This window comes from Acinonyx jubatus, chromosome B1 (genome assembly GCF_027475565.1).
Source record: "Acinonyx jubatus isolate Ajub_Pintada_27869175 chromosome B1, VMU_Ajub_asm_v1.0, whole genome shotgun sequence".
Taxonomy (NCBI): Eukaryota; Metazoa; Chordata; class Mammalia; order Carnivora; family Felidae; genus Acinonyx; species Acinonyx jubatus.
Window position 1 is genome coordinate 161,793,643 of NC_069382.1, and position 25,615 is coordinate 161,819,257.

Sequence of the window (25,615 nt, forward strand, 5' to 3'; positions counted from 1 at the left end):
TTTTATTGCCAGTGCCCGCAGTTATTTCGATTTTTACTTGGCTAAGCTCTGGCTAAAAGAAAATAGTGTAGGATGTGATAAGGAGATTTTGGGGCGCCGAGAAGTAACTCTTGCTCCCAACTATTCTGTCTCCCAGGGCCCAAAATTTCAGGTCTTCTTTTCTTGCCGTCTTCGCGGGGTGTAAGTCTGGGGGGTGGGGAGCCAGCAGTCTGCTTGGCCTCCCCCTTGCCCCTGAAGAGTAACTTCTTTGAATGCAAAAGAGGTGGGGTTGCAGAGGATCTGTCCTTAAGGGCTCGTATGGGTGGGACCCAGAGACGGCAGTGAAGGGAGGGAGTGGTCCGCGGGTGGGATCTGTGGAGCAGACAAAATGTGGGGCCCCTGTCCCTTGAAGTTCAACTTGTCTCTTCCTGAGTGAGGAGCAAGTCGTCCGTAGTACGCTCCCCCCCACCCCCAAAGGGCACAACGGGGAAAGAAAAGCGACCAGGTTAAGAGTGGGCAGAGGAAAAAGCGAGTCATGTGCTCCAGGAAACAGTCCCCAGCCCTGGCTCGGGAAGAGCGCTACCGCCCAGCCGGAGCCCAGGAGCAGGTAAGATCCACGAACTGCGCTTGCCCGCAAACAGGTCGGATGACCTCTCAGTGCAGATGAATTCGGGGTCGACCCCTCCTTCCCCTGCGTCCTCCTCCCCTCGGTGCCACCTTCCTCCCCCGCCGTCGGTGAGCTCCGGCTTGCCCGGCGGCGTTGAGCTCCCAGCGACCAGTCCTCGGGGCGCACGATCCTCCACGGGTCGCCCAGCGTCCGCGACCCTCGCAAGGTCATGAGCAGACTTTCCTTCAACGTCCGAGTCGGGTCGGTCCGGAGACCCCGCTCTCCTCGGCAGGGGCGTCGGCACGTCTCCCGCAGAGTCCCTCCTCGGCCGGGCGCCCTGCACGCGGCAAGTGGACTGGGCGGCGCACGGCCGCCGGGGGAGGCGGCAGCAGGAGCCGTCGGCACGAGCCCCTCGGGGATCCCCGGCTTCCCCTCTGCGCCAGCGCCGCGGACGCCCGGGACGCCCCGGCCCCGGAAGCACTGCGCAGCAGCCCGGCCGGCCCCAGACGTAAGCCTGCTTTCCGACTGCGCGCCCCTCGGTCTCAGTCCCTCGCAGAGCCGGGGCTCGCGCTCGCTCCCCCCCGGACAGCCGGCCCATTCTGAGCGTTGGCTTATCCCAGAACCGGCCCCGCTTGCAGCGTGCCGCGAACTCCCGCGTCCCCTGCGCGCCGACTGTCTCTGGCGCAAGTCCGCCTGGACACAACGGGAGCCGGCCTCCGGGGGGCGCAGGCTCGGAGCTGCTCTGGGTTTGGCGGGCTCCGATCCTGTCTTGGGAAGGGACCGCGCCGCCCCTACTTCGGGAGACGGAAGGGAGGGAAGGGCGTCACAGACGGCTCGCACTGGCCTGAGCCCCCAGGAACAGGGTCTGATTTGCGACCGCCCTTCTTTTTCGGGGTCAGGAGGGTCGCAGAATCCGCTCACTGCCGGGCGGTGCCGGCTGCACGGAGTCGGGGACCAGTGACCGCTCTGTGCGAGCGGGGACCGAGGGCTAGGCGGGCGGGAGGAGGGTGGTGTCGTGTCGGATCCTGTGGGAACTCTGCCCCAGCTCCTGTGGCGGGCGCCCCACCCCCGGTGCCACCAGCTTGGGGCCGGTGGATGGCGGTGTAGGCGCTTTTAGCACTGCCGGTCAATCCCAGACCGAGCCCCTGGCGCTCGGAGCTGCGAGCCCGACAGGAAAGCGGCCGGGCTGGGCATTCCCGGGGAAGCTGTCCTCGCAGTTCAGAAAGTGGAGCTTTCCTCCCGCGGGGAACCTCTGAGAACAATGCGCGACAAAGACCAATTCTTGGCTAAGCCTCCGACGGCTTCTGGGTACACATTTGTAGTTTTTAGGTTTTTGTCTTTGTAGAGTGGTTTGCTGGTGGAAACAGAACTCTGCGAAGGAATGCCCGACTGCTACCAGAAAGGGAGCCAAGTTCAGGATGTACTGACGAAGGCGGGATCATTATCCAAGAACACACACTTAGGCTGGCGGTGTTGAAATTAAAGATGCTGCAAAACGTTAATTTTTTGGCATGACCCGGAGAGCGTGAGGAGAATTGCACCCCTGCATCCCGTTTGCCCCATCACTGTTTTAGGCATTCCACTTTGCCTGGCCAAGCGGAAAATGGGGCTGCTTGGCTAAAGGAATACTGACCAGTACAGAACACTCGATCCGCAGGAAGCGCTCAAGCAACCTCCAGACTTAACCTGTTCCACAAAATCTACCCGGACATGCAAAGTGCACACACATACATGCTTTTGTGTTTGAGACTGTTTATTGAGGGTAGGGATGGAAAAAAAATCACAAGGGTGAAAGGTGCTGTTAGCTGGGGTGCCTTGGAGAGTAGAGTATGGGTTTTGGTGTCTAAGTTCAAATCTCTGGCTTTACCCCTTGAAAGTTACAAAGCCCTGGGCAAGTCAGATACTCCTGTTGAACCTTGATGTTCGACCTGGATCCAGCAAATGGAGATGATACTGTTGGCCATTTATAAGAACGCTGTGAGGATTAAGGAAATAAATATGTCCCGGAAAGACTATCCATGATAGTTGTACATTCTATGAAGTCTCCCTAACCTGTTTTTACTTACAGAGCTGGTCCCATCTCAGATCCAATGAGTCTGCCAGGCTTTTCTGCACAGCCAGGCTTCTGTGATTCTAAAGCCGTGCACTCCAATAGAGTAGCTGCTGGTCACACATTGTTATTTAATTAGTGTCATTATTTAAATTCATCAAAATTAAATCAAATGAAAAATTCCATTCTTCAGTCTCACTAGACATTTTTCAAGTGTTCACTAATCCCACGTGACTAGTGGCTACCGTATTATGTTGATAGAACATCTTCAATGTGGAATGTTCTCTTGAGCTTTCTTTTACTTGAATGATAATTTAATGAGGCTCTTGGATGATACAGTTTTTCTGTTCAGTTGCCTCCTTTTGCTTCTTTTCTTCCCAAAGAGTGGTTTTGTATAGCTAAATCACTTCTGTTTTGTTGAGGTCTTTGACATGGGGCACTTGTTGAATGGTAAATGGCTAGACTCCTTTATAAATCAACCAACAAGTGTGAATTAGCCACAAAGTCCTTGGGCATCCCCTCTCAGCCTTGATGGTTTTTGCTAATGTATTCTTTTCCCTTCACAATGAGCCTCATGGCTGATGGTTTTCCTAGTTTTAGAGCAGAAACTCTGACATAATAGAGGAACGCTCTTCTCTCTCTTCTCTCTCCCTTATGCCCTCCCATGTTGTACCATTTTTTTACACGAATGACAGTTCTAGAATACTAGGTTCAATGTTTGCATCGAAATTTACTGGGAGTGTTCGATTTATTTAGATTTGAAACTAATACCTCTGCCTTATTCTGTAGGACCCCTTCCTGAACTCACTACCCTTTGACAGACCATATTTTACTTCTTTATTCTGATTATTTTCTGTGTCCTCCTACACTGAGAAGCTCCTACGCTGAGAAGGCAGAGATTTTTCTGTGTTTGCATTCATTGCTAGAAGAGCGCCTGGTACATAGTGGGTACTTATTAATTATTTGTGAATGAACGACTGTACAGAGGTGTATTTGGAACTAGCTAGGACAGATAGATGCTGAGTTGGTTTCCAAGGGCTCTGTAACAAATAACCACAAACTGGGTGGCTTAACACAATAGAAATGTATTCGCTCACTGTTCCAAAATCAAGATGTCAGCAGGGCCATGTCCCTTGAAAGTTCTAGGGAAGAATCCTTCCTCCCCTCATCCTAGCTTCTGGTGGCTGTTGGCAATCCTTGGCTCATAGCTGTATCACCCCAGGCTCCACCTCCATAGTCCTTCTTCCCTGTGTCTCCATGTTCTTTCCTCTTTTTTTTTTTTTTTAATTTACATACAAGTTAGTTAGCATATAGTGCAACAGTGATTTCAGGAGTAGATTCCTTAATGCCCCTTACCCATTTAGCCCATCCCCCCTCCCACAACCCCTCTAGTAACCCTCTGTTTGTTCTCCATATTTAAGAGTCTCTTATGTTTTGGCCCCCTCCCTGTTTTTATATTATTTTTGTTTCCCTTCCCTTATGTTCATCTGTTTTGTCTCTTAAAGTCCTCATATGAGAGAAGTCATATGCTTTTTGTCTTTCTCTGAGTGACTAATTTTGCTTAGCATAATACCCTCCAGTTCCATCCACGTAGTTGCAAATGGCAAGATTTCATTCTTTTTGATTGCCGAGTAATACTCCATTATGTGTGTGTGTGTGTGTGTGTGTGTGTGTGTGTGTGTGTGTATACACATACCACATCTTCTTTATCCATTCATCCATCAGTGGACATTTGGGCTCTTTCCATACTTTGGCTATTGTTGATAGTGCTGCTATAAACATGGGGGTGCATGTGTCCCTTCGAAACAGCACACCTATATCCCTTGGATAAATGCCTAGTAGTGCAATTGCTGGGTCGTAGGGTAGTTCTGTTTTTAGTTTTTTGAGGAACCTCCATACGGTTTTCCAGAGTGGCTGCACCAGCTTGCATTCCCACCAACAATGCAAAAGAGATCCTCTTTCTCCACATCCTCGCCAACATCTGTTGTTGCCTGAGTTGTTAATGAGCCATCCTGACAGGTGTAAGGTGGTATCTCATTGTGGTTTTGATTTGTATTTCCCTGATGATGAGTGATGTTGAGCACTTTTTCATGCGTCGGTTGGCCACCTGGATGTCTTCTCTGGAGAAGTGTCTATTCACGTCTTTTGCCTATTTCTTCACTGGATTATTTGTTTTTTGGGTGTTGAGTTTGATAAGTTCTTTATAGGTTTTGGATACTAACCCTTCATCTGATATGTCATTTGCAAATATCTTCTCCAATTCTTTCAGTTGCCTTTTAGTTTTGCTGATTGTTTCCTTTGCTGTGCAGAAGCTTTTTATTATGATGAAGTCCTAATGGTTCATTTTTGCTTTTGTTTTCCTTGCCTCCGGAGACATGTTGAGTAAGAAGTTGCTGCGGCCAAGATCAAAGAGGTTTGTGCCTGCTGTATCCTCGAGGATTTTGATGGCTTCCTGTCTTACATTGAGGTCTTTCATCCATTTTGAGTTTGTTATTGTGTATGGTGTAAAAAAGTGGTCCAGGTTCATTCTTCTGCATGTCGCTGTCCAGTTTTCCCAGCACCACTTGCTGAAGAGACTGTCTTTATTCCATTGGATGTTCTTTCCTGCTTTGTCAAAGATTAGTTGGCCATATGTTTGTGGGTCCATTTCTGGGTTCTCTATTCTGTTCCATTGATCTGAGAGTCTGTTCTTGTGCCATCTTTTCTCTTATTATAAAAACACTGGTTATATTTGATTAAGGGCTAACCCTAATCCAGTATGACCTCACCCTAACTAATTACAAAGATGGACTTTCTTTCTTTCTTTCTTTCTTTCTTTCTTTCTTTCTCTCTCTCTCTCTCTTTCTTTCTTTTCTTTCTTTCTTTCCTCATATTATTTTTAATTATTTAAATCCAAGTTAGCTAACCTATGGTGTAAAGACCCTATTTCTAAGTAAGCTCACATTCTGAGTTTCCAGTGGACGTGAGTTTTGGGGGACACTATTCTAGCCAGCACAGAAGCATAGATAGACAATCTTTTCCCTGCCTGGATTCCCAACTCCCTAGAGGTTGGTTTTGTTTCTGGGCTTTGCTGGATCTGCTTTGTTCCAAATACAGTCCACAGCGTTTGTTATTCTTACAAAGAATCACCACACGGGTTGGGAGGTTATGTGTGCTGTCCACAGCCCCTTCCTGAGCCTGTCACTGTTCCCAGCCCTGTCCCTGGCCTCTAATATCTCTTGGCTCAGGTGGAGCCACTGTGGTCCGAGAGCACTAGCTTGTCTGCCCGCCTCATCTGTGAGCCTTTCTGCAGGGGTGTTTGCTCAGCTCTGAGCTCTGCTGAAGGGTGCCCATAAATTGTGTTTTCCTCTCAGCCTGCTGGCAGTTGCCTCCATTGGCTCACCTTACAGCAGCTGTTTGAATATTCTCCTGCAGTACATTTCTACACATCCAAGCCATCAGAGCTGGTGGTGACAAGCGACGTTTCAGTGCTCAATGGGGATCCAGGGTGGTCCTGTAGGTGATCCATCTTGCCATTCAATATCGGTGTTGAAACTCTGTCAGCAGCTCAGGAGGACATCTGTGGAGAAAGGCCAGGCAGCCAAAGGTCTGGCTTAGGAATGGGCAGAAAATATTGGGGTGGGTGGTGAAGAACGTTTTGGTGCCACTAGCTGTGCTTAGCCTGGCACCTCTGGGAGCCTTTTGGCTGAAGGGCACCTTTTATTTCCAGCAGTTGGGAGACTTTTAAAGAAAGTGCAGCTATGAAAGTGCACCTCCAAAGCCATGAAGGTCATTCTGCTAAAGTGTCACAGTAGCACCAGGAAATCTTGATTGGGGGGGGGTCCCTGAACCCCACGGGTGGTGAAAAATCTCTATGAACAGTTCCATGTGAATTTTTCTGGCTATAATACCCTGAGAGGTTAAGAGTCTTGTGCTAGACCCAAATTGCTTCAGCTTATGAGAATCCAGCCACACAGCGTGGACAGAAGGAGGAGTAGATCCATCCATTTGCTCAACAAACACTTGTATGCCAGGCACAGTACTAGGCATCGGGATACACCAGTGAACAGAACACAAAGATTCATGCGCCTCGGGAGCTTTAGTTTTCAACCAAGCAATGGCACTTTATCAAGAGTACAAGGAAGAGAGCTAGCTGTTTCAGTAGTATGAATCACATTGCTGGTCGTTCTACCTAGCGCCCTGGAATGAGAACCCGAGATACGAGAAGGGGGTCTACTGTTAGTGTCGGAACACTGGTGCCTTTCTATGTGTTCGTGTTGCAGGTCTACATGTGATTCTGTGCCTTCTTGTCCTCTGACCTCAAGCCAGTTCATTAATCTGGTGCTAAACTGACGAGCTTGCTCCATCTCTGGAAAAACTGAGCACGTGGAATTTGTTTACGGAAGTTATATTGGTCTCCAGTGTGGCACTTCTCCTAAGGACTTTCAAGGATTATTTTGACTGCCCACGATTTTCACCTTTGTGTGCCCATTTCAGAGCCTCATCCTGAAAGCAAGATGCTCCCTGAGTTTACTTCATGTATTTCTCTGTGATCATTCAGAACAATTTTGGTCCAAGTTGAACAAAAACAGGAAATCGCAAATGGGCATTCTAGTCTTCATCTGATACTAAGTTGCTCTGAGACTTTACAGAAGTCACTTAATCTGATCCTGGTGTCCTCATGTGTAAAATGAGGTAGTTGGACTAGATGCTCTCCAAGCTTTCTCGGTCTAAAAGCTGACGCGTTAATGTGGCAGAGAAAATGAGCAGCACATTGTACCATTTTTTTTTTCTTTCCTTCCTCTCTTTCCAAACTTTGAGAAGTGCTGTCTGGGGAAGAAGCATCCTAGCAGATCTTAACGTCTGCTTCCCTCTTTGTGGCTCTTTTTGCTGATTCTTCTTATGGTGACCATCTGCCAAAGTGCAGAATTGCCTGTTCAACCCCAAGAAAGACTGATCAGGGAAATCCGATCAACAGAGTTCCAATCTGTCTGGGATATCTTTTCTGGCCAGAAGTCAGAGCTGAGCATTTCACCAATGCATGTGGCTTGCGGGTGGTGGAAAGTGGGGCGAGACAGTCTTGGGTGTTGGGGTCTTCCAACAGACGACCCGGGACCAAGTTGGGAGCCAGGTGTGCCTCTGGGTGTAGCTGAGGAGCAGTTTGACACAGGAGAAAAATCATCTTCCTTAAATGGCTAGGTAGGACATGCACCCCTCTGTATTCAGTTAAGAAATAATAATAATAATAATAATAATAATAATAATAATAAAGTGTTCAGAGTAGCAAAAAGTAATAATTTTTTTTTTTTTTTTTTTTTTTTTTGGAAAAAAGGAAGAATTGTTGGATCTCTGAAAGTTAGGAAGCTTGGTTGTAAAATAACTCAGGAAGTAGAGTGAACCTGATTAAACTGTTCAACCCAAGCCTGGAAATAGGCTCAGGGCAGCCCTGGGTGCTCATGCTTGCAGACCTGGGTCAGACTCTTGCTTGTCACTTAGGAGCTGGTTGTGCCTCCAGCAAGTACGTTTTCCTTAGGCTCAGTTTCTTTCTCTGAAAAATGGGAACAAGGTCCCTCTCACAGGATTATGATGGAGGATTCAGTGAAATAATGCTTTGTGGAGGTGCTTTGTAAGAACACAAGTTGCTAGAGATATATATGTCTCTACACATACCTAAATATATAGATATATATATTTTTTTCAGTTACTGTTTTTTAGTTACTGTTGTGCATGTCCCTAGATGATATCCGTCTTGATTTGAAATCTCAATTCTGTGTTCAGTTGCTCTTCCTAGAGAAGGGTGAAAGAAGAAATGTTGCTCTCTACATCTGGGCTCCCTTCTAAGTATGAGTATGACAAAAATAAAGCAATTGCAATTTACCACTACCTTCCTTCCTTTGCGGTCTATAGCAGCACTGTCCCTTAGAAATACAATGTTGGCCACATGTGTAATTTAAAACCGTCTAGTAGCTACATTTGAAAAAGCAAAAAGAAACAGATTAATTTTAATAATGTATTTTATTTAATTCACTGTATCTGGAATTTTATAATTTTAACATGGAATCAATATAAAAATTATTAATGAAATCTATTCCTTTTTTTTTTTTTTGAGTGGGGCAGGGAAAGAGAGAGAGAGAGAGAGAGAGAATCTTAAGCATGCTCCAAGTTCTGTGCAGCACCTGATGCCAGGCTTGATCCCACACCTCTGGGATCATGACCTGAGCCCACACCGAGAGTCAGATGCTCAACTGACTGAGCCAACCAGGCGCCCCTATATTGCTTTTTGTTTATAACAAGCCTTCAAATTTCAATACTCTTACAGCACATCCCAATTCAGATGGGTCACATTTCAAATGCTCAATAACCACATGTGGCTAGGGGCTAGTGTTTGGATAGTATAGAACCATATGGAGTATGATAGGTTGAATAGTGCCCCCCCCATCCACGTCTTAATCCCTGGGATCTGTGAATATCACCTTATATGGCACCAGGGACTTTGCAGATGTGATTCGTTAAGACTCTGAGACGGGGAGATTATCCTGGATTATCTGGGAGGACCTGCTGTAATCAACAAGTTCTTGGACAGGAGGGTCCATCAGAAGAGGAAGCAATGAGATGGTGGATGTGGAGATTGGAGAGAGGTGCTTTAAAGATGCAGGAAGGCCTACCAGCCATGCCCTCCAGACAGGGAGCCACTAAAAGCTGAAAAAGGCAAGGAAACAGATTCTCCCCCAAGAGCCTTCCATAGGAAGTGGTTCTGATAACACCTTGACTTTGGCCCAGTGAAACTGATTGCAGACTTCCGACCTCCAGATTTATAGGGAAATAAGTTTGTGTTGTTGTAAGCCACTGTGGTAGTTTGTTACAGCAGCCATAGGAAACGAATTCCTTACTAGTAGCCTAACAGTAACATCATTTCTAAGACCACTTTGAGAACGGCTACATCACCTTACACAATTAGAATTATTGGCTTCATCGTGGCCCAGTCTAGGGTACCTATGCACAGTCATTCATTCTTAGGGTTGGCATGCATCATGGCCATTCTCCCCGAGGAGTGGGGTCTGTTTCTGACTCTGACTAGGTTGCAGCCCTTGATGGCAAAACTCAGTTGATGTCTTGTCATTGTCCTTGAGAATGAACGGCGGAGAGAGGTTTTTCACATTAGGGTATACAGTACACAGGAGGAAAAAGGATGTTCAAAAAAAGTTACTAGCTCTCTCTACCATTCGCTCAATGTTTTCCTACATCTAAAAATGTACAAAGAATTAATGTCTCTTAGTTTGCAAAAATGTACTGCCATGTGGATTTGGTATGGGTAAAGGTTTACTCTTTTTTATTTTTATTTTTTTAACGTTTATTTATTTTTGAGACAGAGAGAGACAGAGCATGAATGGGGGAGGGTCAGAGAGAGGGAGACACAGAATCTAAAACAGGCTCCAGGCTCCGAGCTGTCAGCACAGAGCCTGATGCGGGCCTCAAACTCACGGACCGCGAGATCATGACCTGAGTGGAAGGTGGCGCTTAACCGACTGAGCACCCAGGCGCCCCTAAAGGTTTACTCTTATGACCTTTTATCTCTGAATGTTAATGAATGTGATTGGACCACTGCTTCTCAACAGCATGGGAATCACCTAGAGGGCCTGATATAACCTGGGTCGCTGGGTCCCACTGCCACAATTTCCAATGTAGTAGATCTGGGGTGGGTCCCCGGGATTTGCATTGCCAACAAGTTCCAGGTGATGCAGATACGGCAGGTGGGCTGCAGAGGTGAGTAGATGGGCTCTGGGAGAGCCCCTGGGAATACTCGGCCTGCAGGAGGACGTCCCAGGCCTGGCTTCCGTGGGGAGGGTGCAGCACTATTCCTGGGAAGGCCCCCAGGCCGGCCTGCCCAACCCCCACCAGAGTAGACACGGAATCTTCTTCCAACAATAAGCTCCGTGGCGGCTGTTGCTAAGGAACCTCAGAGTCGGAATCCCTGGTCTTGCGTGGCTCTTTTGTGTCTCCCTCCCTGAGGTCAAAAGTAGATGACAATCCTGACATCCCCAAGTCTCAGCCAAAAATACCTCCTTTGCCACACAGGCCTGAGCTAACTTCTCAGATTTCCCAGCTGGAGTGAATCGCCCAGCCCTGGGGCTGCCCCAGTGGAAAGGCTATAAGCAGAAAATACCAGGTTAAAAATAGCCCTGGGGAGGCCCCACAAAGCTCTCACACCCAGCTGCTCCCTCCAGGTGACCAGTTCCGGGCAAGGGGGCAGGTAGAAGAATTAAGCCAAGAATGACTGAAGCCCGGTGTCATTGTGTAGAAGAGTTAGGGCAAATTTTAGAGACTAGCTCCCTCTCTTCTGATGTGTGTGTGTGTGTGTGTGTGTGTGTGTGTGTGTGTGTGTGTGTGTGTGTTTAATGTAAATTCTAGACTTGGTAACTATGGTCCTCAACCTGGCTTGTGGTGATTTTTATGCTGCCTTCTTCTGCATAAGAATAAAGCTGAGGGGCACCTGGGTGGCTCAGTTGGTTAAGCGCCACCTTCGGCTCAGGTCATGATCTCACGGTTCATGAGTTTGAGCCCCACATCAGGCTCTGTGCTGACAGCTCAGAGGCTGGAGCCTGCTTCAAATTCTGTGTCTCCCTGTCTCTCTGCCCTTCCCCCCGCTGACACTTTGTCTCTCTCAAAATAAATAAACATTAAAAAAAAAAAAAAGAATAAAGCTGAGCTTCCCACTCTGAAATTAAAATAGAGGTGAGCCTTTCCGAAGGTGTCCTTGGTGAGAAAGTCAAGTGGACCCTTGGAAGGACCTGTGAGAGCTGATTTATGTGCCAAGGTCAGCAGACTGCATCATCCTGTGACCACCTCAGCTTGCCTGCTGGGCTCCCTCCTGATCACACTGACCCTTTCATCTAGATTGTTTTGACTTTACCTCTATCAGCTCAATGTCAGTAAGAGAAACAAAAATTCTCCCTAGATAAGGGATAAATATTCCTAACTAATAATATTCTCCAGTCATTTTGTGTCAGAAACTCCTAAAAGCAGGCAACTCTCTCCCTTTCTTCCTTGAAGAGAGTTTTCCCAACAGGTGAAAAAATATCTTCGTTCCAGAAAAATTATTTATTCCCCCTAATGGAAGTAAGCAAAACTCATGGGATAGCTACTATAATTTTTATTAGAACAAATTTGTAATTAAAACAAAATTTCTTTAAATTGTTTATTGCTTTTTTAATTTTTAAAAGCAGGCTTTTCTTTTTAAAAAGTTTGCTGTTTCTCCACTCACATTTCTCAAAGACAAAGGAAAAATGTAATAAATTATCCAATTTGGCCTTTCCCTCCTTTATGGAGTGCTGGATGTTCTGCCCTGTGGCTGGGAAATTGGTCAGGTCGGGTAGGAAGCAGTGAACACAGAGCTTCGGTGGTGGTCTGGCTGCTGGAGCATAAAACGGGACACACACAATGCATACACTCACGACCTCCTGACTGACAGGTAGGGGAGAAGGTTGGAGGATCTAGATCTTGTCCTTTTATTCCTCTTTTGTGTATGTTTCAGTGAGAAGCCAGTGAACAGAGGAAGAACCTGATTGCCCCCTGTAGATTTCAGACCTTTGTTTGGATCTCCCTTTTTTTGCCCCTTAGTGATCAAGTCCTGAATCTGTTTTATGGGTAGAGAAAAGCAAGCTCTCAGGTCCCAGGAGGGGCAGTGCAGTGCCCAAGACCTGGCTGTGGAGGGGTGCCCTGTGGGGTGTAGGGGAAAGGAGGGCCTGTGTGGGGTTGGCGTGGGTTGAGGGTCAGAGCTCGAGTGGGATGAAGGTCCAAGCGTGGGGCAGCCGAGGCAGGGCATCAGAGCTTGGACAATGTGAGCATGGCATCCATACGACATGGGGCTGGGACACTCCTTGTAGACTGCAGGACTGATCAAATAATTACACATATTAAGAATAAGACACATTCTTGCTATTGGAAAAAGGAGTTAAAGACAGAGAGAGGCATAAAGCTAAATCTAGAACCCTGTGATATGGGATTGGAATTGGAGATACTTGTGTAAATGTATGTTTCAACATATAAAATTAGATAAATATAGAAGTAATGTGTGTGGCTATGTGGATACACGAGTGCACATGCCGTATAAATACATTTTCCCCTCTAGCTCTGTCTGCTGAAAGAGACTGGGCACAGCAACAACCTAAGAGTGATGAGCACACCCTGTGAGTTCCAAGGGACAGCCAGAGCTAGGTTTAAAATACCATTTGTTACCAAAAGGAACCAAGGTTCTTGGAGAAATGATTGATTCCAAGGGTGAAGCAAGAAAAGAGGCTAAAACATCTTGTTCCAGAAAGCAAGGAAGGGCTCAAAGAATGACGGGTGCATGTTAAAAGGACACTGGAAGCAGACTGACGTGGCTCCCACTGACCAAATGGGGGGCAATTTAGCATGAAATAAATAATGGTGGTAACAGATTATAAACCATTCAATAAAATAGGAAACCAAGAGTTCATGCACATGTCAATAAAAGAATAAACTGAAAATTTGAAGGGATGAGATAGTTTCATAATTTCAATACCTCACCACAAAATGCTTCTTGATTACACAAATGAGATGGGGAGGAGGGGGGTAATATTCTAGCAGGGAGGCGTGGCACACACCATGTGATTGATGTAATTGTACCAGTAGAGAAATACATTGATAGGATTCCCATGAGAAGAATATAGTATCACTTTTGTGATATTTCTTTTTTTTTTTAAGTTTATTTTTATTTATTTTGAGAGAGAGAGAAAGAGAGGGAGGGAGCAGGAGAGGAGCAGAGCGAGAGGGAGAGAGAGAATCCCAAGCAGGCTCCATGCTGTCAGCACAGAGCCTGACACAGGCTCCATCCTGCAAACTGTGAGATCTTAACCTGAGCAGAAATCAAGAGTCTGATGCTTAACTGACTGAGCCACCCAGGCACCCCACTTGTGATATTTCTGCTACAGATATCTAAATTTAATCCTAAACCACAGCTAAACATCCCACAGAATAACTGGTCTGTAATTCCCCAAAGCGTCAAAGTCATGGCAGTCAAAGGAAGACTGAAGGAGACCAAAGAAACATGAAAAAACTGGGGCACCTGGATGGTTCAGTCAGTCAGATTTTCTCTCTGTTTGTCCCTCTCCTGATTGTTGTCTCTCAAAAACAAAACAAAACAAAACAAAACAAAAGCTAAGTGTAATATCTGATTCTAAATTAGACTTTTTGGGTGTAAGGGGTATTATTGAGACTATTGGCAAAACGAGCAAATTCTGAGAATTAGATGGTAGCAATGTTCTAGTTTTGATGGTTGTACTGTGGTTATGTAGGAGAATGTCCTTGTTTGTAAGAAATACCCACTAACGTGTTCCAGAGTGATAGGGCATCTGGTTAGCAACCTATGAAATGGTTCAGAAAAATCGTTGTTTTGTACTTCTACCTTTTCTATAAACAGGTGGTTGTTTTGAATTTTTAAAAAAGGAGAAAAAGGTAAATGAGTTTCATTTGATAATTTTAAGAGATTTCAAAACTTTTTGTGTTTGTCTCTACACTAAGTTTATTTATAATTATGGCAACCTATTTATTTATTTTTTTTGGAAAGCAGTAAACAAAAAGTATACTGTTAATATGCAATTTAATCTTATATTTCCAAAAGGAGAATTTCTTCTAACTTCTTCATATGAAAACAGGATTATTTATAATCACTTAGTTCACAATCATATTTTAATTTTTTTTGTAGAAGATAAGAGTCAATGAACCAAGTTTATGCAATTATTAAACATTGAAAGATATCTTTTTCGTATTAGTTTAGTCTCTTAATTTGGATTCAGGAGTTTGCCTTCTCATAAGCAAATTAGATACATCCAGTAGATACATACTATGCATTTTAAAACATTTATCATTTATACATTTGGTTTTGTCTCAAGGTGTAGAAAACTTCGGCACTGGCAAAAAAAAAAAAAAAAAACAAACCTCAGGAGAGTTAACAGATGTTATTCTTTGCAAAATACTATATTATCATTTTTAAAAATTTCCCTTTCACCTATTTGCCCATCCACCCCCATCCACCTCCCTTCTGGTAACCACCAGTTTGTCCTCTGTATTTAAGTCCGTTTGTTCATTTGTTTTGTTTTTTAGATTCCACATATAAGTGAAATCATATGGCATCGGTCTTCTCTGTCTGACTTATTTCACTTAGCATAATAGCCTCTCGATCCATCCATGTTGTCACAAATAGCAAGATCTTTATTCTTTTTTATGGCTGAGTTTTCCACTGTACATATGCACCACATCTTTTTTATCCACTCATCTATTGACAGACACTTGAGTTGCTTCCATATTTTGGCTATTATAAATAATGCTGCAATAAACATAGAGGTTCATTTTTCTTTTCAAATTAGTGTTTTCATTTTCTTTAGGAAATTGCCCCAAAGTGGAATTACTGGATAATATGGTATTTCTATTTTTAATTTTTCCATACTGCTTTCTACTGGGGTTGCATGAATTTATATTCCCACCAACAGTGCACAAAGATTCCTTTTTCTCCACATCCTCACCGACACTTGTTATTTCTTGTCATTTTATACTAGCCATTCTCACAGGTATAAGATGATATCTTATTGCAGTTTTGATTTGCATTTCCCGAATGATTAGTGATGTCAATCATCTTTTCATGTGTCTGTTGGATATCTGTATGTCTTCTTTGGAAAAATGTGTATTCGGGTCCTCTGTCCATGCTTTAATTGGATTATTGTGGGGGGGGGTTGGCATTCAGTTGTATAACTTCTTTATATATTTTGGATATTAGTCCCTTATTGGATATATCATTTGCAAATATCTTCTCTCTTCTGTAGGCTGCCTCTTTGGTTTGTTGATAGTTTCCTTTGCTATGCAAAACATTTTTATTTTGGTGTAGTCCCAACAGTTTAATTTTGCTTTTGCTTTTGAGACATATTTTTAAAAATGTTGTTAAAGCTGATGTCAAAGAGATTATTGCCTATGTTTTCTTTTAGGAGTTTTATGGTTTAAGGTGTCACATTTAGGTCTTTCATTCATTTTTAGTTCACTTTTGTGTATGGTATAAGAAGGTGGTTTAAGAATGTGGTTTTCATTCTTTTGCATGTAGCTATCTGATTTTCCCAACACCATTTATTGAGAAGACTTTTTCTTAATGTATATTCTTGCCTGTTTTGCCATAGATTAATTGACGATATCGATGTGGGCTTATTTCTGGGCTCTCCAATTTGTTCCATTGATCTATGTGTCTGTCTTTGTGCCAGAACCATACTGTTTTGATTACTATAGGTTTGTAGTATACCTTGAAATCTGGGATTGGGATACCTCCAGCCTTGTTCTTCTTTCTCAAGATTGCTGTGGCTATTCCAGGTCTTTTGTGGTCCCCTACAAATTTTAGGATTATTTTAGCTCTGTGAAAATGCACTTGGTTTTTTGATAGGGATTGCACTGAATCTGTAAATTGCTTTGGGTAGTATGGACATGTTAGCAATACTAATTCTTCCAATCCATGAGAATGGTATATCTTTACATTTGTTTGTGTCATCTTTAATTTATTTCATCAATGTGTTACTGTTTTCAGAATATACGTCTTTTACTTAATTGGCTAAATTTATTCCTAGGTATTTTATTTATTTATTTTTGGTATAATCATAAACTGATTTTTATTTATTTATTTATTAAAAATTTTTTTTAATGTTTATTTATTTTTGAGAAGAGAGAGACAGAGCATGAGCAGAGCAGGAGAGAGAAAGAGGGAGACACAGAATCTGAACAGGCTCCAGGCTCTGAGCTGTCAACATAGAGCCCGACATGGGGCTTGAACTCACGGAACGTGAGATCATGACCTGAGCTGAAGTCAGACGCTTAACCGACTAAGCCACCCAGGTGCCCCTAAACTGATTTTTAAAATGTTCTATTCCTTGGGAATACTAACTGTAAAGACATTAAAACGGTATTTAAAAATATGATGGATGGGGGGATGCCTGAGTGGCTCAGTCGGTTAAGCATCTGACTTCAGCTCAGGTCATGATCTCGCGGTTGGTGAGTTTGAGCCCTGCATCGGGCTCTGTGCTGATAGCTCAGAGCTGGAGCCTGCTTCAGATTCTGTGTCCCCTTCTCTCTCTGCCCCTCCCCTGCTCATGCCCTGTCTCTCTCTGTCTCAAAAATGAATAAAAACATTTTTAAAAAATTAAAAAAAAATATGACGGATGGGCTGATGAGGCTTATAGTCTGAAAAGTCTTCTTTTAATCATCAGCCTCTTATAATTTTAGGAAATGTTATACAATTCTTAATACTTTGGACTCTGATCATAAATATTAAACAGCACAGTTTATGTTGTAAATATGATTAACATAGGGGCTATTCGGTGGCTCAGTCAGTTGGGCGTCGAACTTCGGCTCAGGTCATGATCTCATAGTTCATGGGTTCAAGCCCTGTGTTGGGCTCTGGACTGACAGCTTAGAGCGTTGAGCCTCTTCAGATTCTGTGTCTCCCTCTCTCTCTGCCCCTCCCTGCTTGTGCTCTGTCTCTCTCTGTCTCTCAGAGATAAATAAACATTAAAAAAATATTAAAAATAAATGTGATTAACATATTAAAAACATTTGAAACCCTCATTGGAAAGAAATTGGGAAGCTAAATTATTTAATTATGGATGAAATAATTCTAGTAATTCAGTTTTGAGTGCTAATAAGCAAGTATTCATTAGAAGTCCTTGTCACTGAAGTATTTTCAATATTAGACTATTCCCTGTTGTAGTTAAAACAACATGTTAAGTTTTAATGAAAAAGTGGTAATTAGTTTTGTATGTTCCTTTTTCACATTACCACATATTATTTACCCAGCAGTTATTCTGTATAGCACTTAATGCAATTATAATTAAATGAATATTTGAATAACTATATACTCTCTTTCTCCTCTGACAGATTGTGTGTTTCATGAATATCATTTTCAGTAGCCACTTGACATAGATGTACAATCTTGAAAGCATGGTTTCCAAATTGTTCTTGCAGTGAACTGTCTACTGGCAGCTTTAAGAAGCCAGTTTTCAGTAATTTCTCCAATTCTTTCCTCCTTGGGAGCAATCAATTTATTTGTTCTTTGAGATTTTGCCTTGCCCCTCCTTCTCTGTTTGACTTCTTTAGGTTCCAGCCATGTATTATTGTCTAATAACTGCCAAAACTATCTTCCCTCTTCTAATAGCCTCCCTAAGAGTAGTAGACCTGGGTGAAACTTTGCCATTCTCTATCTAGACCTTCAGAGTCATGTTTTCTTCTTCCTATCTGCTTAGCCTGTTGGCTCAAGGCTCAGCCTTTCTCTTAAGGAAATCTCTTTCTTCCTCTAGCTTCATTAGTTTGTTGTTAGGGAAGTAAGACTGAAGTGTGTTTTTTAAACCATTCCACATCTCCTTTGACTCTCTGAGTTAAGTTGATTTTGTCAAGACAGATTGTTCAATGCACAAGCCTTTTAAAATGTCTTTTTAGGATTGCATTTACAAAAATTTTATTGAGTTGTGCTCCTAGTTCACCTCAGGAAGATGAAATACAAAATGATAAAGCTGTCTATTCCTCTTCGTTTTGAAACAAAATCTGCCACCTTTCCCTGACAGAATCCATGAATTAGTCTCTAAAATCTAAAGCCAGGGCTAGAGGTTATTTAATTAACAAATCCAGAGTGAATTCGGACCATGTGGTGGGGGATGGCTAAAACTTGCAAACAAGCCCCATGCATTTGGGTACCTCTACTTGTTGGTTTATTTCCATGGGTCTGACTATAATTTAAAACAACATCATGAGAAATGGCATCTGGGGAAGCCTTCCTTCCATATCTGTTCTAAGACTGACACAAATAGTCAAAACTAAAAGTTCACATCTACTCCTGGAAAGCCAAAGGATCTCAGTTGCTTTGTAGTTTCTCAGAAGCACATTTGGATCTGCTCACCTCTAGGACTACAAAGGCTTGGTCCTACCTCTTCCTCATTTGAAACACTGGACCAAGCTACACCTGGGTAGCCTGGGGGCAGAGCCTGCAAAGATGGTCCAAAGTCTAAAATCCTTCATGGCTCATACTTGGTATGGATCCACCAGAGCTTAAAACCTCATGCCCTGTCTACCCAAGAAATAATCACTCCATGTATATTTTCCCCCCAGTACAACTCACTCTTACTCAGTATTCCTAGTTTAATGTAGTAGATGTTAGGTTTCGAAGGACCTAATAAATTATGCCTCTCTTCTTTAATTAATTAATGTTGACATTAAGAGTCTGTGTGTGTGTGTGTGTGTGTGTGTGTGTGTGTGTGTGTGTTTTATATGCCAAGTACGGTGATGGTCACAATGAAATGATAAAATGTTTGATCTCGAAAAGTGTACTATCTCTCTGTGGACAAAAAGGTATATTTACCTGAAGGCATTAGCTCTCAGTGCTAGTTTATGCCTATAGAATGTGGGAGAAATTTGCTAACCTAGGACTTTGCCTTGCATCCAGAGCATAGAGCTTACCGTGCAATATGTGTTCAATAGATGCCGGCTGAACAGCCCAAATGTTTCTTAACCAGAAAACATAGCACCCTGGGGGACACTTAGAAATAATGGAGGATGTGCTGTTGGTCACAATGCCTGGGCAGGGTGAGGAGAATTACTGCTGGCATTTATTAGGTGGTGGCCAGGGATGCCAAATGTCCTGAAATATGTGTGAGAGTCCCATCAGTGAAAAATTGCCCTGCAAAAATATCAATTGTGTTGATTTCCCTTGGCTTCCCTCCTCCCTCAACCAACACACACATGCTCCTAGCCCCATCAAAATGAAGGCTGGAGAAATACTGTTGTTTAATCTTGGGGCAAAAGTGAAAACTTACATATTTTTAAAAACATAGCAGTGTGGACTGACTGTGCCCTAGTTCACTTCGCCTTTATGGTTGACTTACTGTCCTTTCTGCATAGTTTTACTGCCGGATCATGGGCTATTGAAGTTACTCATTAAGGTGTGCATCTCCTGGGAGGTAGACTGTCAACTCCCGGAGGGCAGGGGCTCTGTCTTGCTCACCTTTGTATCCTTAGAGCTCAGCTGCACAGAGAATAGGTGCTAAATAAGCATGAGTGGAACAAGCCAAATTAATGTTTTAGCACGTAGCATAGACATGTTTTGTATTGGAACACAAGACAGGACTTCTCTGAATTTTCCAACTAGAATACTCATGAAATATAGCAAAACAAATGATGACTGTTAAGTTTGGAATACACCCCTTTGCTACAGGCATTAAGAAAGAAATTGCTGCTTCATCTAACACATAAAATCCTAACTTGTACTTTTTTTTTTTCTTTTTTTGCTGCAAGATCCCTTTCAGGTAGGTTCAGTAGGTTAACTCTTTTCGACATCTGTTTATGTTTTACTTTGCATTGAAATGCCTGAAATGGATTGTTGTAGAGCATAAAATCCATTTTGTCTTGTATGCATTCCCTGATTATTTTCAGCTGTAGGGAGTCAATATTTTAGTTCTGTACTCACTTTCCCAATCTGTTTGAATTTTTTAAAGTCACAACATTTCCATTGTTATAGGATCAGCGAGTCAATTAGGTCTCAAATTTGCACGAAGTCAACAGCTTCCTTAGTGCTCCATGAAAAATAGGTTTGGCTTCATTTGACAATATGTTAGGCTCCTCTGGATTTTGCTGTAGCATCCTTAGAAATATAGTAACTTATAGTCAGGATGTGAAATTTAAAACATTTTAATGAATGGATGTCAAATATTTAATTTCCTGAGAGACAGATAACCCAACCCTCTTCCCCCTTTCCCGCTCCCCCCCTCCCCAGCCTCCATTGTTTCCAAAGAAACATACTGAAAAGGCTTTAAGACTCTGTAATACATGCAGAAAGACTTCTGATATTGTATCTACTTTAAAAGGAATCTTTTATTACTTTACGATTTGTGGCTGTCATAAAATGGTAACATCAACATGTTTGAGATTGGGGGCAAAGTCATCTCACAACAAGGACGCAGGGCCCCATTTATCTATCTTGTCTAGATGGGGAGTTGCCTGCTGTTTCGTTCTGAGATCATCTTCTGTAACCGTAACAGAAATATGACCCTCCCACCTTGCTCTGAAGAAAATGAGGTTTACCTTAAAAGATTTTCCTGTTGCCCCTGAAGACATCGCCTCACTTGAATAAAGATTATTATAACTTTCCCCCAGAGACTGAATTGAACAAACTCAACACAATGTGTTGGAGAGAAATCAAGGCTCTTAGAGCTTTTTGAACTTGAAAGAGACATTGTTATTCTTCTTTTCTTTTGCTTTACCAATTTCATTTTATTTTTGGAATATTTGTGGTTGGCACCAGACATTTATTTTTCAACCCTTACTTACACATATGGAAATATGGTTAGGACACGGTGATGGCTTTATAAGGTCACCTAGATTGTCAGTGGTGGAGACAATATTGTACAAGTTGTCCCTGAAACATTCCAATCTTCCCTCTCATATTTCAGACTTCGGCTAAACAATGCTACCCTCAAAACAGAAACAATGAAGTGATATGCTGCCTGGGTACTGGATTATTATTATTAGTCTCCTCGGCAGGAGAAATATTTGTCAGTATTTAGTGTCTGTATTGAGCATCCCTTGTGGGGTGTGGGGATATGGAACTTGCGTTGGGGGTACTATCTGGTGCTGCTGTTAAGTTAATTTTCAAAGGACAAAATGGTTGCCTTGCAGAACCATGTGTTCTGGTGTGAACTGAGTAATTTCATTTTGAGAGAGCTCATGAGTTCTTTGAACTTTTTATGCTTCAATTAAATACCAGAAAATGGGATGAAAAGACTTACTGAAAACCAGATGCTTGTTTTTCATGCCTCTTGGAATATTAAAAACAAACATCACAACAAAAGACATTTGGGTTTGGCATAATTCACTGATGGATGATTTTGGAGGCATTTTGCTTAGTGGTAGAGTGGGAGCTAATATTTGAAGAATTAACGGATGTCTGGTCTGAATGTATCTAAATCACTGATCTCTTATTCAGTAAATCTACTTTTAATTCATATAGGGAATGCTTCCACAGCTCATTGAGACCAGAGCGGAGAAAGCATCTAGCGCTGGCAGGTTTTCTTCTCAAATATGGGGTAACAGTTGGCTTGTTTTTTGTCAGTGGATAGACAGTGGAAGGGGATTGGAGAAGCTCTTTCTTGGGTACTGAAAGCACGTTTCAAATCACATTTTGGAGTGATGGTCGTACAGGACCGTGTTCCATGCTGAATATCGAGCAGCAAGTGGAGTCTTGGGTGTCTGCATGTTTTCGGGACTGTAATTACATTAACACGTGATAGCATAATATTCTCACAGCGTTTAAGGGAGCTTCTACGTCCTGTTCAGGCCACAGCAGGCAGAGTGACCTTGTCCTTCTTGCAGGCTGCTCCCTGCATCACGGAAGCAGCAGAGTACAGAATATATTGACAGTTTATCAGCTTTCTGCCCAGCAGACTAAGGTGCTAGGTTGGTCTTGAGCCAACACATAGTTTGGCGGTGGGATGAAATTGTTCTTGTGAATTGTTTCTAACATTGTAAGCAAATCTTGTTTGGTAGGACAGATGGGTATTGAATTCTGCCATAGTTTTGCATAAAATCCCATCCATCAAAATGTGTGCTGTCATTTTGGCTTAGGAATGTTTTTGATATTTGACTTGCTCGTATCATAAACCGCAAAGCGATACATAGAATTTTACTAGATCTATGAGTTAGGATAACTTGTGGGTAGTAGGTAGTAATATTTGTACATGGCTAAAATTAACAGGCTATTGACTAACCAGCCCATCTTAACTAAGTCTACATAATTTCATAATTGTATTTAAGAATATAATCATTTTGGGGCACCTGGGTGGCTCAGTTGGTTAAGCACTTGACTTCGGCTCAGGTTGTGATCTCATGGTTTGTGGGTTCGAGCCCCATGTCCAGCTCTGTGCTGACAGTTCAGAGCCTGGAGCCTGCTTCCGATTCTGTGTCTCTGTCTCTGCCCTTCCCCTGCTCATGCTCTGTCTCTCTGTCTCTCTGTCTCTCTCTCAAAAATGAAAAATACACATTAAAAAATATATAGTCATTTTGATTTTTAAGAAAATCCATAGTATAGTATCATGTTATAAAGGTAGAATTAACCTCCACATTTCAAAATACTCTGTTAATCTGGAACAGTTTATATACTACCTCAAATTTGTCTAATCTTTGGTTGTAATTTAAGCAAATCCTATTTGAAGTAAAAATAATCAACATATCTCTACATATGATATTGTACCTTAAGAAGTAGAAAGCTGATACTAGTCTTTTATAAACAGTGTCTTTGGGTGTGCATGCCACTTTTGGAGCTATTGTAGGCCAAGGAGAGCATATGTTTGGCAAAACCTTGGAATGGTCAGGAAATAGGGTTTTTGTTGTTGTTAATTAGGGTTTTCACGTATTACATATGAACCTGAACCTCCTTTCTATTCTGACTTTTTACTGTTGAAATGATGTTACTTACTAGGCAGAACAATATCCCGATTTTTGAAAACTGATCATTAGGGCCAATGCCCTGCATTCTCAGGGCAAAATATTCTACACTATAGAAACTGTAGAAGATTCCAGGGGCGCCTGGGTGGCGCAGTCGGTTAAGCGTCCGACTTCAGCCAGGTCAGGATCTCGCGGTCCGTGAGTTCGAGCCCCGCGTTAGGCTCTGGGCTGATGGCTCAGAGCCTGGAGCCTGTTTCCGATTCTGTGTCTCCCTCTCTCTCTGCCCCTCCCCCGTTCATGCTCTGTCTTTCTCTGTCCCAAAAATAAATAAACATTAAAAAAAAAATTTTTTTTTTAAATTAAAAAAAAAAAAAGAAACTGTAGAAGATTCCATATTTTCCAGAATTTCAAGTCATTCTCTGGCAATATTTTATAAATTTAATTATTGACAGTTTACTTATTTTCTTATGATTTTTCCATCTCTCATATCTAAAAGAAAAAGAATAGAAAACTTATGCACTTCAAGATTCCAGGTAATTAAGGTTTTACTAGATAATTAGATCAAGGTTATAAAGGTAATTTTGAAATGTGAGCTCTAGAAAGAAATTGAAAAATACCACAGACAGGCCACTTCTAAAATGTATCTCTTAATGGCTGGCTGTGGTAACCTCCATTATGCCATATCTGACCTGGGAGGAGGGGCAGAAACATGGAGACTCAGGAAAAGGTCTATTTCCTACCTCCAAAGGACGAGCTGTACTCAGGAATGGGTGGTTTTGAGTCTTTTAGGATGAGGGCCATGAGATCTGGTCCTTCATAGGACATCTGGATCCAGCTCTGCATGACTCAGGGTAAAAGCTTAGTCTATCTTCACAGGGACAGAGCTGGAGTGTGGACAGTGTGTTCTAAAAAGTTCCGAAAACCATAGAATTCGATCAAATTAAAAAATCATGAGATCTCTGGTCTTTCTACTGAGCTTTAGAAAAAGGAACTGAATGACTGAATATTGCTTTGGATTCTGCCTTTTTGTCAGTTGCTTTGAATTATTTTTATAAGTTATTCACAAAGAGCCTCACACTCATCTATAAATGGGTATGGTAATAGCAACCACCTAGTAGAGTTTTTTGAGGATTAAGAGCATTTTTATATGCAAAACACTGAGAGCAGTGCCTGGCTCACAGGAAATGCCCAATTGATTTTTTGCTGTATTGTTATTATTTCTGTTATTATTATGACGGTAGTAATTATTCCAACATGGAACAGCATTTTACTCCTTGTGTTTCCAGGACTCTTCTGACAGTGGAAGGGCAGATTTAGATGAATTTATTGATTCATCATTTTAATACTTTTATGAAGTGCCTACTACAGTCAAGGCCCTTTTCACGTATAGGGCTACACTGGCGAGCAAAAGCCAACATGGTCCCTGACTTTATGGCACCTACAGTGTAGCAGGAATAACCAACAGAATCTAATGAGCACAAACATATATGTAAATTGCAACTGGGATAAAGAGCAGAAAGATGAGAACTAATCATGGTCATGAGTGGATGTAGGAAGGGTGAGTCTTGAGGGACACAGGCTGGTTGGGAGATGGAGGGAGGCCGTTCTAGGCAGAGAGTTCTTCTGAGCATCCAGAAGAGCCAGGTGGCAGAAGGTAGAGAAGGAGGCCATGAGAGGTGTCCAAAGAGGCTAGCATTGGTGGTGCAGACCCAGAAGGGTCCCTAGATCCTGCTACTGCAAAGTGTGGTTCTCAGACCACTAGCATCAGCGTTACCTGGGAGCTGGGGAGGAATGCACAGTCTCAGGCTCCACCCCAGACCTGCTGGCTCAGACTCCTCCCACATGTTTCACATGTACATCGAACTCTGACAAACACTGTCTTCTACGCCATGTGAAAGAAGTTTGCCTTTGTTTCTGGAGGGTTTTAAGCAGGGTTACAATGTGAGGTTGGAAGGGGACAGGTGAGGATAGGGGGAAACCAGGTAGGAGATTGCTGAAGTTGGGAGAGAATGTGGGGTTTCCAATGGGATTGCGAGATGACCTAGTCCACTAATTGCCTGCATTTTAACCAACCTCACGTTTTATTGCTTGCTCCCTATTAACTCCTGATGAAACATTTTCGTTACTACACTGTATTTAGAAATTAAAAAAAAATGTATATTTATTTTTGGGAGAGTGTAAGTGGGGGAGAGGTGGAGAGAGGGGGACAGGGGATCTGAAGTGGGCTCTGTACTGATAGGATGACAGCAGCAAGCCTGATGTGGGGCTCAAACTCATGGACCTTGAGATCATGACCCGAGCTGAAGTTGGACGCTCAACTGTCTGAGCCACCCAGGTGCCCCTTTAGAAATTTTTTAGAAGTTTATTTATTTTGAGAGAGAGAGAGAGAGTGCAAACAGGGGAGTGCAGAGAGAGAGGAAGAGGGAATCCCAAGCAGGCTTCTCACTGTCAGCACACAGCCCTACTTGGGGCTTGATCTCAGGAATTATGAGATCATGACCTGAGCCAAAATCAAGAGTTGGACG

The 25,615-nt window shown here is 42.9% G+C and overlaps 1 protein-coding gene across 7 annotated transcripts in view; it reads left to right on the forward strand.

Annotated features, from left to right (window-relative positions):
• Positions 1-315: 315 nt before the first annotated feature.
• CORIN (corin, serine peptidase) overlaps positions 316-25,615 on the forward strand; it is a 255,232-nt gene continuing 229,932 nt past the window's right edge. For 2 of the 7 annotated variants that reach the window (XM_053217396.1, XM_053217397.1), the window contains exon 1: positions 613-1,094. In XM_053217396.1, coding sequence (XP_053073371.1) covers positions 816-1,094 — 279 coding nt within the window. In that variant the 5' untranslated portion in view covers positions 613-815. Of the gene's footprint in view, positions 587-612; positions 1,095-25,615 lie in introns of those variants that run through there. The other 5 variants (XM_027056350.2, XM_053217394.1, XM_053217398.1 and 2 more) reach the window with 5 other exon arrangements.